The sequence below is a fragment of the Anas acuta genome, chromosome 10 (assembly GCF_963932015.1).
Source record: "Anas acuta chromosome 10, bAnaAcu1.1, whole genome shotgun sequence".
In the NCBI taxonomy this organism is placed as follows: Eukaryota; Metazoa; Chordata; class Aves; order Anseriformes; family Anatidae; genus Anas; species Anas acuta.
The window spans coordinates 11,184,551-11,202,838 of NC_088988.1; the positions used below are offsets into that span (position 1 = coordinate 11,184,551).

General features: G+C 44.4%; 1 protein-coding gene across 1 annotated transcript; it reads left to right on the plus strand.

The window, feature by feature from the left end:
- The first annotated feature begins 1,408 nt into the window (after positions 1-1,408).
- Positions 1,409-18,191, plus strand: KATNB1 (katanin regulatory subunit B1). The gene is made up of 19 exons (XM_068693172.1): positions 1,409-1,569; positions 3,477-3,607; positions 5,593-5,710; positions 7,773-7,873; positions 8,427-8,468; positions 9,155-9,238; positions 9,684-9,799; positions 10,326-10,397; positions 10,621-10,771; positions 11,200-11,387; positions 11,508-11,638; positions 12,431-12,481; positions 12,652-12,728; positions 13,373-13,492; positions 14,483-14,632; positions 14,957-15,033; positions 15,447-15,521; positions 16,267-16,383; positions 16,991-18,191. Exons 1-19 carry the CDS (start codon positions 1,530-1,532, stop codon positions 17,121-17,123), a joined length of 1,974 nt encoding a protein of 657 aa, XP_068549273.1. The 5' UTR covers positions 1,409-1,529; the 3' UTR covers positions 17,124-18,191.
- The last annotated feature ends 97 nt before the right edge of the window (positions 18,192-18,288 follow it).

Below are 18,288 nucleotides of genomic sequence, written 5' to 3' on the forward strand. Positions count from 1 at the left end.
TACTTAAATTGACCAACTTTGGACTTTAGTATTTTTATTTTTCCTCTTTGAAATGTCTCCAATCATAGATCACAAATATTGGCAGACAGGGTAAAAGATGTCAAGAGCAATCAAACAGGCATTCTAAATCCTAGGAATTTTAGGTAATCAAGCATTTTGGTTAATCATCATCCCCTGATAGCTATAAATAGAAGACAGCATGTACGTGACACACATTATATTTACTGAAGTCCCTGAACCTGCTAGGAAACAATTTCTGATTTTCACTATAGTAGATTAGGCATAGCAGACACATACGGTGGTGCTGCATACAGCTCCTGACAACTCTTTTCTTCAAGGAACAACCTGTAATGATCATTTTCAGCAAAGGCTACACAGATTAAAGCTGGGGGAAAGGCAAAAACATATTTTCCTGTGGTATAAGCATATTTTCCTGGGCTATAGCAGAATAATGAGCAGATTAGACTTCTTGTTTTATGGTAGCTGCCCATTTTAAGTGTGATAGAGACTTTAAGCGGATTATGTGTTGACTGAGGGGATGATTCACTCCCTTTTGTGTGCACCTATCAAAAATTGAGCATTTGTGCCTCCCGTGGGCGGCAGCTGCAGTGTCTGACACCCCTGGGTGTGACAGGGCCTCCCAGCTCCTAGGGAGCTCCTGGGTTTTGGGGCTCCAAGGCCTTTGATGACAGCACATTGTGTTCCCCAAGGGTCCGACCATTGGAGCAGCCTCCAGCACTGCTCCTCACAGCTCTGTGCAGCGTGCTGCTGACATGGTGACCTGAGGTTTGTAGAAACAGGCCAGGGAAGGAGAAAGCTTTGAAATAACTCAGTCTTCTGAGGTACTTAAATGAGAGGTGTTCAGGTAAGAGCACGCTGCTGGAAAAGAACTGAAGGAATTTAAGGGTTTGGACCAATTTCCAAACCACTAAGGCTGAACTCCTGAAGGGTTTAGGATCCCAGCGTACTGAGGGGAAAGAAAACCCTAAGGTTTCTAGTCAGGGATTAAAAAAAGCAAGCCAGACTAGGATTGTTTATTGATCCGTATTAATTCCACACCAGAAGAGCCACCAGAATTTATTTATTTATTTATTTATTTATTTATTTATTTATTTATTTATTCATTCATTCATTCACAAGCACCGGGGACACAGTAGCTGCCCCTTCAGACCCAGCTAACGCATTTTGTCGCAACTACAGCTCTGCCTTCTCCTCTGAGCGAGCGGCCGGCAGGGAGGGAGCGCAGCCGGGCTCTGACAGGGCCCCGCTCCCGCCTCCGCCGCCATGCGACGCCGCCCTCCCCATTGGCCGCGCTCGCCGAGGCTCCAAGAAGCCGCGCCGCGACTGGCCCGCCCGCCCCGCGGTCGCCGTGGCAACCGCCCCTCCCGCGGCTGCCATTGGCCGAGCGCCTCACGGAGCCCGGGCAACCGCAGGGCCCGGCGGCGCGGCGGGGCCGGCAGCTGGGGGGGGGGGGCGCCGCCGCCGCGGGTGCCGGTCCCGGGCCGCGGAGCCTGGACAGCGGCGGGGAGATGGCGGCGCCCGTCAGCACCAAGGCGGCCTGGAAGCTGCGTGAGTGCCCCCCCGGCCCGCACCCTGCCGCGGCTCTGGCGGTTGTGCGGGCGTCTCCGCTGCGGGCCGGGGGGTTGGGGCCTAGCACGGGGCTGGCAGCGCGCTGAGGGGGCCGAGAGAATTAATTTAACGATTTCGCCTGTTTGCTGTGCTGCCTGCCTGATCCTGAAGCCCCAGCGCTGTAGGAGAAGCGAGGGGGTGGTTGGGCTCCCATCTCCGTTCTGTTTAAGCGGGCAGGAGGTCGTGGTGCTTCCTTCTGCTCGGCTCTGCGCTGCCGTAGTGTTCTGGGAGCAGGGATCGGGGTGCTGGGAGGGTTTGGGGGATGCACAGTGTGGGGTTGGGAGCTGGCACCTCACTGGGGGCAAGGGTGTTGCTGTCTGGCTGGGGCTGCAGCGAGCCTCTCGCCTGGCTTTTATGAGTAGAGTTCTGTGCTTCAGCAACGACATTTAAATTAACAATATATTATTATGAACAAAATTAAGAGAGTGAAAAAATGGAGTTGCTGATGTACTTGTATTAGCGGCAATGTTTACCATATATACTTTAAATTTTAACTAGCGAGTTGGTCTGTTAATACTGGTTGTGTTATTTGTTGCCGTCAGTTCTGCGTGTACATACATCAGCATTGTCATAGGGAGGTTTGGTCTTTCAACACAGCACAAGCATATTTTCAGATTTGTTCTCATTTAATTTACAGTCCATTTACCTTTGTAATTTGAAAGGTATTCCTTCAGCTAAAGTGAAAGTTGCACAGTTTTGTTTTCAAAAAACGCTCTGAGAGACTGAGATCAAAGTACCTGTAATTATTGTTGCAGCTGTCTAATGTCGTTTTGGATTAGGGTTGCATTTTTAATTTTCAAGTTGCCCTTCCCACCAAAACAACCTGACCAAAAGTAGAATTGATTACACCCTAACCCTTTTACAAATAAGTTTCATAACCATTAGGCATGCAAATCCAGCGAACTTTCAAAGAAGAGAACAGTAAGAGGAGAAAATAGTAAATACATCTGCCAGAAGCTCCTGCCAAAAACTTTGGTGGATTTTAAAGTCCATTATAAAAATAGATATCTATGCAAAAATGCTCTTTTGGCTTCTCTTTTGTCGCCAACATTGTTTCCATATGAGAAGGTTTTCCTCTAATTCTGTTATTGTGAAGCCCTCGCAGTATCATACTTTCCTATCAGCCCCCCAGTTTTTTAATAGCCTTTTAGTATCGGTCACATTTGCTCTTTTGTGCCCTTTCATGCAAATATTCATACTTCCTTTGTCACAGTTTCACGCTGTCTGCATTGCTAAATTTTGCCCGTGTTCTGTAGTGGGAATGTAGCAAAGCCTCTCCTAAAGCTGAGAGAAGGCGGCTTCGCCTCTCCCCAGTTTTGAGTCCAACTTTTTCTCTGTAAAGCAACAAACTGTATTGCTGCTAATCTGCCATTTCCTCTCACTTTGGACACTGCTGCTGCTCTTCAGTATGGGATTAAAGGACTTTTCCCTAGATATCTGTGTCTGCTGCTTGTCAGACACATATCATTCTCCTTCTGAAACTGCTCTGCTTACTGAGACCCAGCTAGGTACAGGAGGTAAAGCAGCTTCTTCGAGCAGGCTGCTACAGTCTAGCCAGTGTAAAAGCTACCCTGTTGCTGCTAGTGAGAGGAGTAGTACACCCTGTGAGTAGTGGGGTGGTGAAGCTTGGCCAGCAAATGTTTTAAGTGCAGCAGACAGAGCCAAGAAGGACTGTTTCAAGCCAGATAATGGCGTGACTTGTTATCTGAGCTGTGCATTGCTGCAGCTTGTCCAGCGACAACTGGAAAAGGTTTTCTGGAGAAAGAGCTTTTTTCAGCCCTTTGGGAGGGATGGGGTGGAAAATCTTTATATAAGTCTGACATACCTGCTCGCTTCCTTTTATGCAGAAGAGATCACGGCTCACAGCAGCAATGTGTCCTCACTAGTCCTGGGGAAGAGTTCAGGCCGGCTTCTGGCAACCGGAGGAGATGACTGTCGAGTCAACATATGGTCAGTTAACAAGCCCAACTGCATCATGGTAAGAACGGGCCTGGTTTTAACTTTCTGGGGGATGGGAGAATTAATTCTGAGATGTAGAGGGTGGGAATGAGGGAAAAGATTACTGGGCCTATGGGACTTCTGTCGGGACCAAGTGGCCAGATGCTAGCAGAAGTTAGGGACAGAAATCAGTAATTGGTGAGGCTGCTGCAGAGAGAATCCAGGATGGCTGTCTGCATCACTGGGGCCAGTATCTGCTCAGATAACGAATACTGAGCCTTCCCTTACCGTGCTACAGATAACAAAGTGCAGTTTTGTCACGGACAGCTAGTTTTAGAGTGCATGCTACAGGGGTTGGTTTTATACCCTGGAGTTTGCCCTCAAAGCAGGAAACATCCCGAGTGGGTTGCATTTCCACCTGTCCCACAATCATTTATTGTCAGCACGAAGTTTGTCAGGCTGACTTAACAGTAGGCTGGGGAAGAGCAATGCTGTGTGCAGCATTACTCTCATTACTTGTTAGGAAGAGTAGGGTTACAATAGGAGTTACCACCAAAGCATGCCATAAATACATTTAACAGCTGTCTTGTCCTGTATCGCTTTGCCTTCCAGTGTGGAAAAGTATCTTGTCACTTGTTTAATTAACAACACAATAATGTTGCATTGTGAAAGACGTTTCTCTAAACAAAGTGAACCTTGTGAGGAGGAAATTGAGAAAGTAGGATCAAAAAGGCTGAGAGGAGAATGTTTCTATTTTATTTTCCAATTTATTTATTGAGGTCAAGTATAAAGAGGTTGAAATAGATGCAAAAGTAGTTGTTCACCTTTAGTAGTGCTGTGCTTCTGTCATAGCATAGTTAAGCTGTGTCTTTCTGGGCCTTTGTGGTAGCATGACAGTAGTTTGAAACCAGAGTATTGCTTTCCATGTGAAGGGCTGTAGTACTAAATATCTCCCTATGCCATCTGTGGGAGCAGAGAGCTGTAGCTGGCAACATTGACTGGAACTGGATTTGTGCCATTATTAAAGATTAAAAAAATTCTTGAGTTTGTGGTGGTTGCATTTTGGGGAGGAGGGATAAAAGGAACTTCTAGAGTAGCATTGCATCTTGTTTCATGCTTGAGTTCTGTTTCACACCGAGCAGTTACAGTTGCAGCTGTAGAGCACTGCAGGCCTGCTTAAAATTCAGAGAAAGCCCTATCAGAGCAGGTTGCTGTCAGCTGGCATTCTCAGCTTCTATACGTGTGCAGAGGCACAGAGCTAGCTGTTTAAAAGGACCTGCTTGAGGACGGAGTAAAGTCTAGGATAATCATATTGCTTAATTGATAAGCAGGTCTATAATTGTGGTGTGTGTGTTGATTAGTTTTCTAGAAGTAGTTTTAAAATATTCTTGCATTTTAATTAAATACTAGCCTTCTCAAAATTCTTATATAATTGTAAGCTTTTAGATGCTCAAGGATGAAAGAAGCTGTGTACATGTGAAGTATGGCCTCTTGTCTCGAGTTAATAGTTCAGTAATAGCACTGTGTTATCACTGACACCCGTACATTGTGGCAGCAACAAATGACTCCTTGCTGTTGTGAAGGTTTTGAAGTGGCCCTGCTTTCACGCTTACTTTGATTTTGTAACCAGTTCATGAGACTTGCGTGACCCATTTAGAGCAAACGTAGTGACAATGTGCTTGTGTAGCATAAATTTTGTAAGGTAAGCATGCGTCAACCTCATCTGGGCTTCTGCAGGTAATGTTTAGCTACATGTTTCTATTGATGCAACCTTTAAAAATTAGTCAGCGTCCCAGAAGGTGGAATAATGTGGGAGGTACGTGCATAGTGCACTGTGCAGTAATGACCTGTAGGATGCTCTACTATGCTAGTTGCTGATAAGGAAAAAGGGATCAGCGGCACAACCAAGTGGTCCTAACTCACAGCTAAATATTTCAGTTACCAATTGGGTACAAACTATATGATTATGGACTTAAGCTGTCTGTGTTGGTAGCCAGTGATTGTGACTCGTGGTTTTCTTTGCAGAGCTTGACAGGGCACACGTCACCCATTGAGAGTCTACAGATCAATATAAACGAGGAACTCATTGTTGCAGGGTCCCAGTCAGGGTCCATTCGCGTTTGGGACCTGGAAGCTGCCAAAAGTATGTTTCCATGAATTGTCTCTTCTGTTCATATATAGAATCATTAAGGTTGGAAAAGCCCTCCAAGATCATCTGGTCCAACCACCAGATGATCCAATTGTTCAGGGTATTTTTTGAGGATGATGCTTTGTGGTAAATCCCCTCCCAAATACCAAGGATTCTCTTCAAAAAGGCAGTGGTAAAAACAAGAAAATATGCATTATTTTTCTCCAGAATCACCAAAATGAAGGGGATGCAAGCTTTTGGGGTATCATGGGAAAGCTGTATTACTGTGCAATCTCTAAGCCAAATTAAAATACTAACCTTGTCTTGTTTTCTTTCTTTCTTTGTGAAACCCAGTTTTGCACTATCCTTATGCTTGTCCATGCTGACCTGGAAGGTTCCTAACTTAAGAAGAAAAGCCCAGCATTGCTTTCTTCTTAGTTTCCAGTACTGTTAGAGAGCTTCTGTGCAATTCCTACTGAGACTATAGAGCTGTGTGTGCACTGAAGCAGAAATTTGCGCACATATTGTGGAGATGGAGCTGAGGAACTAGTTGCCAGGGTTTTGACCTCAGTGTGTTGAAGTCTGTATTCCATATACTTTTTTCTGCGCATAGGTAGTAATTAGACGTATATAAAAATTATATTCATACCCTCAGCTTAAAATTATCAGCCTTAATAAATGGGTGCTCTAACTCTAAAACCGGATTAAGAACTTTAAGTATATTAGGTTCTGTGCAAGTCCAAGAATCTCCTGCTTGCTGACCTCTTCTTCTAACTTTCATTTTTTCCTCAGGTGATTTTTCTCCTGTTACACTCTTGCATGACTGTATAAACAGACAAGGACCTAATTTTTAGTAAATCGTAAAAGCCAAGAACTCATTAAGCTCTGATCCTTTGAAGGACAGCTGTTGAGTTATACTTAATGCATTTTCCTCAAGTTCTAGAACAAGTTTGAAAAGGTATCATGAATCACCTGTAGGCTTTCCAACATAAATACTGTAGAAGGAATTTATGTTTCTTGTAGTTTGCTACTTGCTCATAGCAAGAACATGTAATGAAAACAGACTGACTTTGGCCACAAAGGCAAGCAGCAGGTGCCATAAAGATCACTTTGTCATTCGGGCAATTAGAATCAGTTCAGTTATAAAATAGTTTGGGTTTACCAGCAGAAAGTAACTGATCTGGATGAATTTATTAGCAGGTGTATGAGCCAGCATCTGTGCAAATGACCATTCCATGTCTGGCTCAAGAGCTAATTCCTACCAGGGGAACCAAAATACTGTCCCAGATGACTGATGGTGGAGAGAGATTGCCTCTGTCATTACATAAGCAATTTTTCTTCCTCAAAGTTGAGTTCAGCATTCATCTCTACTCTCAGAGATGCAGTATACCTGTTCAACTGGTCCTTTCTGGTTTCCAGAATTACAGGGGGTGTTACTTTGTTGATGACTTGCTCAAACACTGTGATCATTTTCTTTGCCTCATGCTTCCTGAGTGTCCGTTCCCAGTCTTTGGGATGTTTCTTGCAAGGGACAGTTGAAGGAGGCCTGTGCAGGTACTAGAAAATCAGCGGTGGAAGTTGGGCTTGTGTCTGGACTAGGGTGCAGAGTCCTTAGAAAGTGCTTGTCTAATAGCTACAAGGTGAATGATGTCCTTTTCACTTCCTTATATGAAACCATATTCCCCCGCACACCAGTTTTGCTCTTTGCAACAAGTAGAAAAATAGCACTGCCTGACAGCTGCCTCTAAAAGTACCTTTTTAGTTTTATTTTAAGGTTGGACACCTTTGAGTTTTATTCATGCTTCCCACACCTAAGGACAAGAATTTCATTAGGATCATTGCAAATGGTGCCCTCTATTGCTGTTTCTTTGCATTGTGAAGGTAAAGCTGGAAACACTTCTGTAGAATAATGTATACAGATGAATAAACTGTATGTAGCACGTCTAATGTACATTGTATTAGCATGTTTTTAATGGTGAGGATAGTATAGCAAAACTTCTGCATCCTGTTGGGGTGATGCAAACTACTAAATATTTGTTCCTTATTCTTTCTCCTGCTCCACTTCCCAATTTCCCAGTTCTTCGTACATTATTTGGTCACAAAGCGAACATCTGCAGCCTTGATTTCCATCCTTTTGGAAGCTTTGTGGCATCTGGCTCTTTGGACACAAACATTAAGGTAAAGCCTACCTTGCTCTAGAGATTACCCTCTTTACTTGCAGTGTCTTTATTATGAAGAGTGACAGAATGTGTTTTCTGCCAAGCTGCTGGTAGATACTGTACATCCAGATTTGCATGTGTGTGGGCAGGTGTATTTGTGAGAGCTTGTGAAATTCATGCATGTGTTTCCACAGTGGTAACTCATGAATGTGACTCCTCAGTTGTGGAATGTAGCTCATTCCACAGGGCTCGAGTTAGGTGCCAGCTGAGAGCTGGTGTCAGTAAGCACAGATGTCCTGATTGCTATGGATTGCACCTGCTTCATCAGACTGGTATCTGACTGCAGGAACGGAGCTTCTGTAGTAAGAAATACCTTACAGGAGTGATTCTCACTTGGGAAGTTAGATTAGGAAATGTATCTGAAGCAAACATGGGTTTAGCAGCCACTTCAGTGATTTCATTCTGCAGTGTTACCAGCCTGATGACTGCAAGAGCTCTTGTTTTGACAGAACTCTTGGGCCCCCTATGTACCTTTCTAAGCATATCTTTTGTTTGCTTTTCTTCACCTGTAGCTCTGGGATGTAAGAAGAAAAGGCTGTGTCTTCAGGTATAAGGTAAAATGCTTCATTAGTTTTCAGAAGAGGGGAGAATGATTTCTGTTTAAGACTTCTAGGCAAACTTTAAAGTGATTGTGTACAAGTAACTATTTCGTTTTGCTGGTGAGATCTGTGGGTTTTGTTTTTGTTTTTTCAAAATGGCCTGATAAACCTCTGTAGACCTCAGTGAACTGTATGGAAACATTAAATGGATATCATAGGAATTAATGTACTGTAGTCTGCTTGGCTTCAGTGGGAGATGGAAAGCACCCAATAGTAAGTGTTTCTTTATACTGTGGCTGGCATTAATGTGAAGTCCCCACTGCACTGAGATGGTTCTATTCATGGGGCCTTTCTATACCCAAAGAGCTTGCTGTATGTTAATTTAATTTTGTAGCCAACTTAATGGCACTTCTGTCTTAACAAAGAAATCTGTTCAGCTTAAATTTGATACTTATCAGGTGAGCCAGATCTGTATTTACCACTCTTAAACTGATGCCAGAAATGTCTAGATGAGAGACATTATGCCCATTTAGTGTGAATAGGTATAGCTTTTGAGTGTAGAATGTGGTATTCTGTGAGTTGTGGACTACATGAAACAGTTATTAGATCTTATTTTATTGTACCATATCAAGCTGAAAGACAATTTCCTATAAAGGAAGAGAAAAGCAAAGGAAAATATTTTTTTGTCTTTCTTGTTGCAGGGTCACACTCAAGCAGTTAGATGTCTCCGATTTAGTCCTGATGGCAAATGGCTAGCCTCTGCTGCTGATGATCATACTGTAAAGGTAATTTAGCATGACATCTCCCTTGTGTGCTTGTGGCACATAGGAATACTGTGATCGTCTTTTAACCAGTCATTACCAACACTCTCTCTTAGTCCCCTTCTGTTTGTTTGAGATTTTTATCTTCTGGAACAAGTGGAAATGCTGTATCTTATCCCAGTCTTTAAATATAAAGCAGACTTCTAGGGGACAAATTACTACTTAAAACGAAATAGGGAATTTAAAAGACATTTTTTAAATTATTTATTTTATTATTATTATTTTTTATCAGCCTTAAGGGACCAGCACAGTGTTCCTTTTCCAGATCATTGCTTTCCTTGACAAACTCAAGTCTGTTCAGGGAGGGGGGAAAAGTGTTAGAAGATCACTGGTAAAGGGAAATTCAAAGCGTATTGAAATTCTTGAACATTAATTTTTCTAAGAGTCTTTTGTTCTTTCCTTCTTCCAGCTGTGGGATCTGGCTGCTGGGAAGATGATGTTTGAGTTTACAGGACATGCTGGCCCAGTGAACGTTGTAGAATTCCATCCAAATGAATACCTTTTGGCTTCTGGCAGCTCTGACAGGTATACGGGGGGGAAAAAGAAAGAAGGGAATTGTTCGTGTCAGTTCCACTTTCAACGCCCTTTCTTATAAGAACATGGCAAACAGGAATGTCACACTACTCAAAACTGCCATTCCAAGTGCCTGCCAGCTAGACAACAGCATGTCACATCTGTGATGTGCAGAATATGGAGATCTTACCTTCTCATACAAAGCTGATGACGCTGTCTGCCATGCTAGAAAACAATGCAGTAGGCTTGAGTGGCTCACTAATCGAACTGACATCCTACCTGAACAGCAAGTATTCGTGCTGTGCCAGCAGAGTGTCTTTAGCTCTGGGTCTTCTCTAAATAACTTTACATCTCTAGAGCCTCTAAGCGTTGTGGTTTGGATTCACAAATCTTAGCTAGACCAGTCCTCTGTGTAGGTTCATCATATATGCACAGCAGTGGAAGTCATTCTAGTTATTAGTATGTTATTTTTAATGTTGAATCCTACAGCAGATTTCCAAAGGGGTGAGAGATGATTTTTATTCTGTTTTGTGCACAGAACTGTTCGATTCTGGGACTTGGAGAAGTTTCAAGTTGTGAGCTGCATTGAAGAAGAGGCTACTCCCGTCAGGTATAATAAATTCCTACTGCAGTGTACTAGGCAGAGACCAAAGCTGGGGGCAAAGGGAGAATTTCATGAAAGGGAGAATACGGGAGAGAAAGGTGCACAGGTTCACCACATCAGTATATTCATTGCTGAAAACTGCTGCAGGTATTCAGTGAAGCCACAGATAGAGCCCTGGGATCTTTGTGGTAGTTGGAAGTTTCTGAACTCTCTGTCTGCCTTCTCCTAGGTGTGTTCTTTTCAACCCGGATGGCTGCTGTTTGTATAGTGGTTTCCAGGATTCGCTGCGTGTGTATGGCTGGGAGCCTGAGCGCTGTTTTGATGTGGTCTTAGTGAACTGGGGAAAAGTAGCTGATTTATCTATCTGCAACAACCAGCTGGTAAGTCATTGTTCATGAGGAGTTGGGGAGGTGACTGTGAAACATGAGATAAAATCCTTCTGTCTTGCTTGAAGGCCTTCTGACCTCTAAGCTTATGTCAGACTGCAAGTGGCCAGGACATGCAGTGTGTCCAGCACCTAGAGCTTGTGTGATTTTTCTTTCAAGAGCCTTGTGCTACGTTTCATCTCTTTGGCTTCTGGAGGAAAGAGCTGGGGCTTAGTTTGACCAGTATTTCAAAACTATGCTTGGAAAAAGTTTTATCATAGCCTTTCGTGTAGCATTGATAGTTTCAAATTGAAAAAGCCAAAGCACTGAATTGACAAATTTTCAAGCATTGTCACTCAGGGCCATTCCATCCTCCCTGATCATAGAAAGGCTAGCGTGTACCCTGCTGTTCCATGAATTACCTTGATCTTTTGCGTCTGCAGATAGGAGTTTCCTATGCGCAAAGCACAGTTTCTTCCTTCGTTGTGGATCTCAGCAGAGTCACAAAGTCAGGTTCGGTTCCTCATGGGCTGATCAGGGATGACAAGCCTCTCGTGCAGCCCACCCCCACAGGGTCCTCCCTCCGCCGCATCTATGACAGGCCCTCAACTAGCTGCAGCAAGCCACAAAGGTAAGGAAAACTGCTGGTTTGTTGTACTTGCAAGCTTTATAAGGAAATTAGTGCCCTTTTACTAACAGGTCCGTGTGACTCGCCCTAACAGCATCCTTTTTTTCTTCTTCTTTTTATCAGAGTGAAGCACAACTCAGAAAGCGAGAGGCGCAGTCCCAGCAGTGAAGATGACCGGGATGAGAAGGAATCAAAGGCTGAGATCCAGAACCCAGAGGATTACAAAGAGATCTTCCAGCCCAAGAATGCCATCTGTCAGTACCAGGGGTTATTGCGCTTTTAAGTGGTGGCTAGTTCAGAGCTGTAGACACTGAACTGTTTCAGTGGAATTGCATTCTGGCATACTGTAATAGAGGCTTCACCTGTGACTGAGAAAATTTAGAAGACTTGAATATTCCCCGCTTAATAAGTCGTATTAGTGAACTGCTAGAAGGTTGCACCTGTACTAGGGTGCAGTGATGTCTGATTGAGGTCTGGCCCAGAATCCAGAGCTCCGTTAGGAGTATGGAGCCTTCCTGTCCTGATTAGGAAGGATTGCTGTGTTACAGAATCTTTTATTTGCTTATGATTCTGGTATGTGTAAACTCAGCAGCCTCCGTTAAAGAAGGAAAGGTTAAATGATCTGTTAAAGCAGTGACTGTTGTTTAGGAAGCACGGTGCAATGCATGTAACTCACTTTACTGTAAGTGAGAAAAATAAGATACTCTTTCTAAGGAAGTAATAGTCAAAATAATGATTTAAGTATTTGAATCAGTTTAGTTGGAGGTTAATTTTTTTTTCAGTGTAACTTGCTCTGACAGTGCACTGTCTTGTGCTTGACACATCTTCAGCAGTGAGCTACATGGGTCAATTTTGTCCCATCTATGAAGGCTAAAAGCCTTTGTTTAAACTCAACAATAACTTCAAGGTCTGGAGGAGATAACTGCTTGCTGTGTCGCTGATTGCCCTAATCTCTGGAGTTGCTGGAGGTCTCTCAGCTTCAGGGCTGACCTATTACTAATCTGTAGCCTTGCATGGTTTGTCATTTTTTCCTTCTTTTTTTGTAGCTCGAACTCCTCCACGAAACAATGAACCTTTTCCAGCCCCCCCTGAAGATGGTGAGTATAAAAATGACCCCTCAGTAGGAATGGGATTAATAGCCCGTAAACAGGGAGAGTTGCGCATCAGAAATGACTACTTGTACTCTTTGTTTATGGTACCTTTGCTCTAAGCTTCTCTTGAGAGGAACAATCAGTTTCTACTTTCCTGCTTCTTTCCATCTTGATAGAGCCTGTAACTGCAAAGGAAGCAGTGAAGCCTAACCAAGCTGTGGAAGTCCAGACCCCGTTGCCAAAGCAGGAACTCGTACGTACAGTGTAATCTGTTAATAGCTGTTCACATCCCCACTGTGAAAGGTTTGTGAGTTTTAGAGACGTTACTGTTTTAAATCAGGCTGATTCCTTTACTGAAGAGCAATAAAAGTGCAGCTTCAGCCTCTGTCAGTCCATGTGTGTCATCTGAGCAGCAGAATTGAAGGCCAGGCCTCCAGCAGACAATAGCTAAATTGCATTTGTTTGCTTCTCACACTTACAGTGGTATTTCTCCTTTAATATCAAAATAGGTGCAATTCTCTGAAGAGAATTTAGGTACTACATTTCCGCAGGTGCTTGAACTGAGACTATTTTAGAGTCAAAATCACAAGCAGTTATCAGGACAGGATATGTTATTCAGGCTTCTTTAGAATTCTTTCTGCCTTTGGGCTGGCCATGGCCTATTGCCATAATTTTAGATGTTAATAACTGACAGTATTCAGTATTCTTGCTGGGGCATCTTGTGTTCTTCACAAACCTTAATTAAGTCTTGATGTATACCTGAGGGACACTTCATTGGCTTCTAAGCCATGCTAGCAAATTGGAGACTGCCTTGAGAGGAAAGTGGGTCAGGAAAGAGGATATGAGGCTAAGTCCATGTTATTGCCACTAGAACTTTTATCCCAATTTCTCCTGCAGCCTGATCAAATTCAGAGGCCACCAATTGCCTCCTCAACTCCTGTGACCAGAGCAGAGCTGTCAGTGATTCCTGCAGCCAGGAATGAACCCATTGGCCTGAAAGCCACTGATTTTCTACCAGTAAGTGTCTCTGAATAGAATTTTTTGGCTGGTGTCAGTGCTGGATGGCATCAGAAAAAGGGTGTTCTTGGAGGTGCAAAAGTGTCTTAGGTGCTTTCTGCGGCCTGCAGTCATGGTAGTGAATGCAGCAGCCAAAGAACACATTCCTTTTCTGCTCTTACCCCTGCCAGTTTGCTCTTCTGCCTCCAAACTGCTTTGACTTGCAGTTCTTGTGGGATTAGCACCTCAGGGCTTCTGGACCAGGCCCCCATTGAGACTGACAGCAGGCTGATGCAAACACAGCCTGGTTAGTTCATGCTCATGAAGAATGTGTTATTAAACCAGGGAACAAGGGATGAGGCAAAGACACCGAATGATTCCACATTCTAGACAGTGATTCATTTAGAAAATTGTTGTCTGCCATTACATGCACATAATTATTTCGTGGTAATCTTTGCCTCTTGCATCTTGGAGGCTTCCTGGCCACTCCTCAGGAGGGTATTCCCTAACCCAGAAAGGGAGAAGGACCAGAGAGCATCCTCATTATGACAGACTTTAAATGTGAGCAGGGGAAGTGGAGGTGCCATCATGACTTGGGCAGAAATCAAATTGAGAGTCTAACAAATGGTGCAAGGTTTATGTGTTTTAATAAAAGTTGCTGGTTTCAGATTAGCATTTCATATCAAAAATAGGGTTTGCATGAAAATATTTCTTCATCAAAACATACAAGGTTTGAAAACTTACTTTTTCTTCACTCTTTTATTTTGAGATTTTTTTTTCCAGTTTTAAATGTTTGTGAATTGACCTAGTAGAATAAAAAAAATAAAATAGCTGAAATTGGAGAAAATTGAGCATTTCCATTTCAAAAAGGTTTTGAAACAATCTGCAAGGAAGTCCGTATTTCATTTCTCTGTACTCCAAAATTAGCTCTCACCTAGGTCAGAGAAAGCTCCTATCCTTTCTGTACCATTCTGCTCTGTTATTGTTCCTTCACTGGTGTCTACTTTTCAGGCTGTGAAAAACCAAAGCCAGACTGAGCTTGTGGATGAGGAAGCCGTGTCCCAAATCAGGAAAGGCCATGAGACCATGTGTGTGGTGCTCACCAGCCGCCACAAGAATCTGGACACTGTGCGGGCTGTATGGAGCACCGGTGACATCAAGGCAAGGATGTTGGAGATGCCTGAGGTTCATGAGGGGAACGGCTGAGCAGTGTTATTGTCTGGTGGGGAACCAGTTCTGCCTCATACAAAACCTGGGATCTCAGTGTTCATTGCCGGGGTGCGCCACAGAGTGCTGCTGTGTTCCGGCTGGGGTTGAAAGGTCACAAACACAGAGAGAGTTTTCTCATTAGAGAGTTATTTTCTCTTACCTGGCTAAATCCATGTTCCATATACCTTGTATTTGAGAAGTAGAACTTGGTATTTATTGCATTAGCCTAGCCAGTTTAAGCCTTGTGATAGACTTCTTCTTCCCCTTCTCTCTCAGAACTCTGTGGACTCTGCTGTAGCAATCAATGATCTGTCTGTTGTTGTGGACCTCTTGAACATTGTCAACCAAAAAGCGTGAGTCTTGGGTCACTGGGATACCTGAGAGCTATCTGGCTGGGTGTCAGGAGCACTGCATCCTACCTGCTTCATGTCCAGCTGGCCATGGCAGCAGGAAATGCATATGCTTGTAGTCAGATCTCCAAGTCTGCAGTGCCAGTAACTGCTGGAGTTGTACAGGGCCTTTTCTGTATGTATTGATGTCTCACAAAGAAAATCAGTCTTAGGACTTCATAAAGTGGTTCTGCTGGGGGTAAATATGTCAGAACTAGCCGCCTTCTATCACAAGGGGGAGTCAATGAACTTGCTCAGTAAACTTGGGTGCAGCTACTTGGACATTTTTGCCAGAAAGCTCTATTTGTATCAACTCAACTTTGGAAATCCTCAGTCTCCAGTTTCAAAACATGTCCTTTTCTCTTCTTTCTTTTAAGGTCTCTCTGGAAGTTAGATCTGTGCACTGTAGTCCTGCCTCAGATAGAAAAACTACTCCAAAGTAAATATGAAAGGTGAGGCCATGAGAACACAATGTGCTTGTTGGGGAAGGTGTGGATGTTCATAAGAGAGCCCTGCTAGGCGTTTTGTAGCTGAAAGAAAATCCTGGAAAGTCATAGCAGACACAGTATTATGCTGATCCAACACCTGGAAAAGAGCAATGGAGTTGCCAAGTGAGTGTGGGAAAAGATATGGAAAGTATATGTAGGCAGGAAGTCCTCATTAAAAACAGGATGTTGAGATTTGATGTAGGTGTGTTGGTCTGAAGGCAGCTGTGACAGCCAGAAGGGATCAAACAGGTGTAGGCCAAGTGTGCTCTGTGCACTGATGGGAATGAAACTGTTGACATGGGACTAAGGGAATGAAGTCTAGCAACAGTCCTGGGGTCACTTAGACTGCTTTGAATCTGATCGTTAGGTGGGAAGAAAATGCAGCATTTTGCTTAAGATGGAGTTTTCTGTCCTTCCCTACTAGGAAAGAGGATCCTTCCAGGTGCCCTCAGCAGGACACCTGCCCTTGAGCAGAAAAGTCTCACTTAGCAGCTTATATGCCAGGACATTTTAAAAGGGCTCACTTTGTCAGTCTCAGCTTGAACCAAGACTGTGTTGGCACTCGTTTGGCACTTGTCTCTTTGCCTGGTTACAGGTGGTGAAGGGGAGTTGAGTACATTATCCCCAGTGACTGGATGTGTGTGAGGGCTGGCTGCTGGGAGGAAAGGAATGAAATTCGAGTGGGATTGATTCTCTGTTTGCTTTCCAGTTATGTTCAGACTGGCTGCACCTCCTTGAAACTCATTCTCCAGAGATTCCTGCCACTGATCACAGACATGCTTGCTGCACCACCTTCGGTCGGAGTAGACATCACCAGAGAGGAAAGGTGAGGCACTTACCCACCTCTACTTGCTTCCTTTCAAACCAGCCTTTCTCTTGGTGAGTCTTGCTCCTTTCCACCAAGGTTTTGATACTAGACTGGGCATGCCTTCCCTTTTGTCTGCAAATACCAAACCCTCATGCTCTGAGGAAAGGGCCAAGGACTGTTGTTTTTTTTTTTCCCCCCTCTGTCTCTGTTTATTGAGTCATACCTAACCAAAGAGCAAGTATGTCAGAAGTAAAGCCAGCTGGTGGCTGCACCCTTCACCTCACAAGACACATGAGTTGTCAGCCAGGTCTTGGATTTCCAGTTCATTCACAGGGTGGCTCTGCTCTGAGAACTGGCTCTCCAGAAACAGCACCTCCTTCCTCCCCAGTCTTTACTGCCAAAGGGGAAAACAGGAGTGAAAGAGCCTTTGTGTGAATGCCGTTCGCCTGCATCATCAGGACGTGGGCTGAAGACAAGCTGCTGAAGCAGAGTCATGCTCCTGTTCCAAACAGGCCATTTGCAGGGCTTGCATTTTCTCTCCTGCCTGAGCTGAATCTTAGGCACTTCAGAGCAAGCACATCTCCTGTGTAGCTGAGCATTCATGCTGTGTCTGTTGTTTTCACAGGCTCCATAAATGCAAGCTGTGCTACAAGCAGCTGAAGAACATCAGCAACATTGTCAAGAACAAGTCGGGGCTCAGTGGCCGCCATGGTAGTGCCTTCCGGGAACTGCATCTCCTCATGGCTGTCCTGGAGTGACAGCTGCCACCTCCTCATCTGCAAGCACGTGGCCAAAATCCCCTCTGCTCTTGGTCTGACTGGATTTCATCTCTCTGTGTGTTCATCCTTCCACCACAGCGCAGTAGGGACCAGGAATCTTGCTGGCTGGCCACCTGTCCAGCACCAGTACCTACTGGGCTAGGTATAAGACCTGAGTGGAGAGGTACCTGTGTGGTGCAAGGGGACCAGGCTGGCTGAGGGTTCTGCAAAAAGTCCCTGTAGGGAAGCAGCTTCATTTCAGCTTGTTACCTCGGCATCAAGCTCTGAGTTGCTCTGTCTCTGTGTGCTGGCCTTACTCTGACTGGAGGGCTCCAAACCTGTTTGTCACCTTTCCTTCACGCATGTGTGCTGTTGGTTCTTGACACTCGGCTCTGATGGCCCAGGCCTGCTCTCTGCAGCATGCTGAGGACTGCAGCTTTTGCCCCCCAAAAGCCTGCTGTGGTGTGGAGCGCCCTTCCCCTACAGAAAGAACGTGACCTCTTCTGCTGGCACACAGGACCAGCCTTGGCTTGCTTCAAAAATTGTGAGCCAGGACGCTGTGCCACCACACCTGGCATAGTCTTGAGGGCCTGCACTGAGAGGAAGTTGTCTCATAACTTGACAGAATCCCTGCTGGTAACCCTACCCTGCAGAAGATTAATATCTTCAGACTGTTGCTGGGAAATGAGGTCTGCCTGGATCTGTTGATCTATATGACTTTAATGGGACTTGCCATACATGTTTGCCTTTGGGGGTAAGGGTGGAAGAATGGAGGGACATGGACTAATGTCTTTCTACATCCACTGGACCACTCTTAGGATTGTGGTTTTATTGTTCTGTTTTGTCATCCTGTCTGTCCCTGTTTTTCCCTTCTTCCCCCCACCCCAATAAATGGCTGTCAGAACCCTTCTGTCCCTCTTTCTTCTTTCCTTTGGGGAAAGAGGCTCCTGTTGGCGCCTCCCCTGCTCCTCCCAGTCTGTCTCCTGTTTTATACACTGGAGCCTGTTGTCTAGGAAACTGTAACTTATAATGAATTTTAATAATAAAAAAATTTGTAACTTTTCTTAAGTTGTGTCAGATGTCTCAGTCTCTTTAAGTGCCGTTCACTGTGGCATGGCTGGGAGTGTATAGGGAAAGTGGGGCTGTTTTCTGTGTGCCTAGCAGG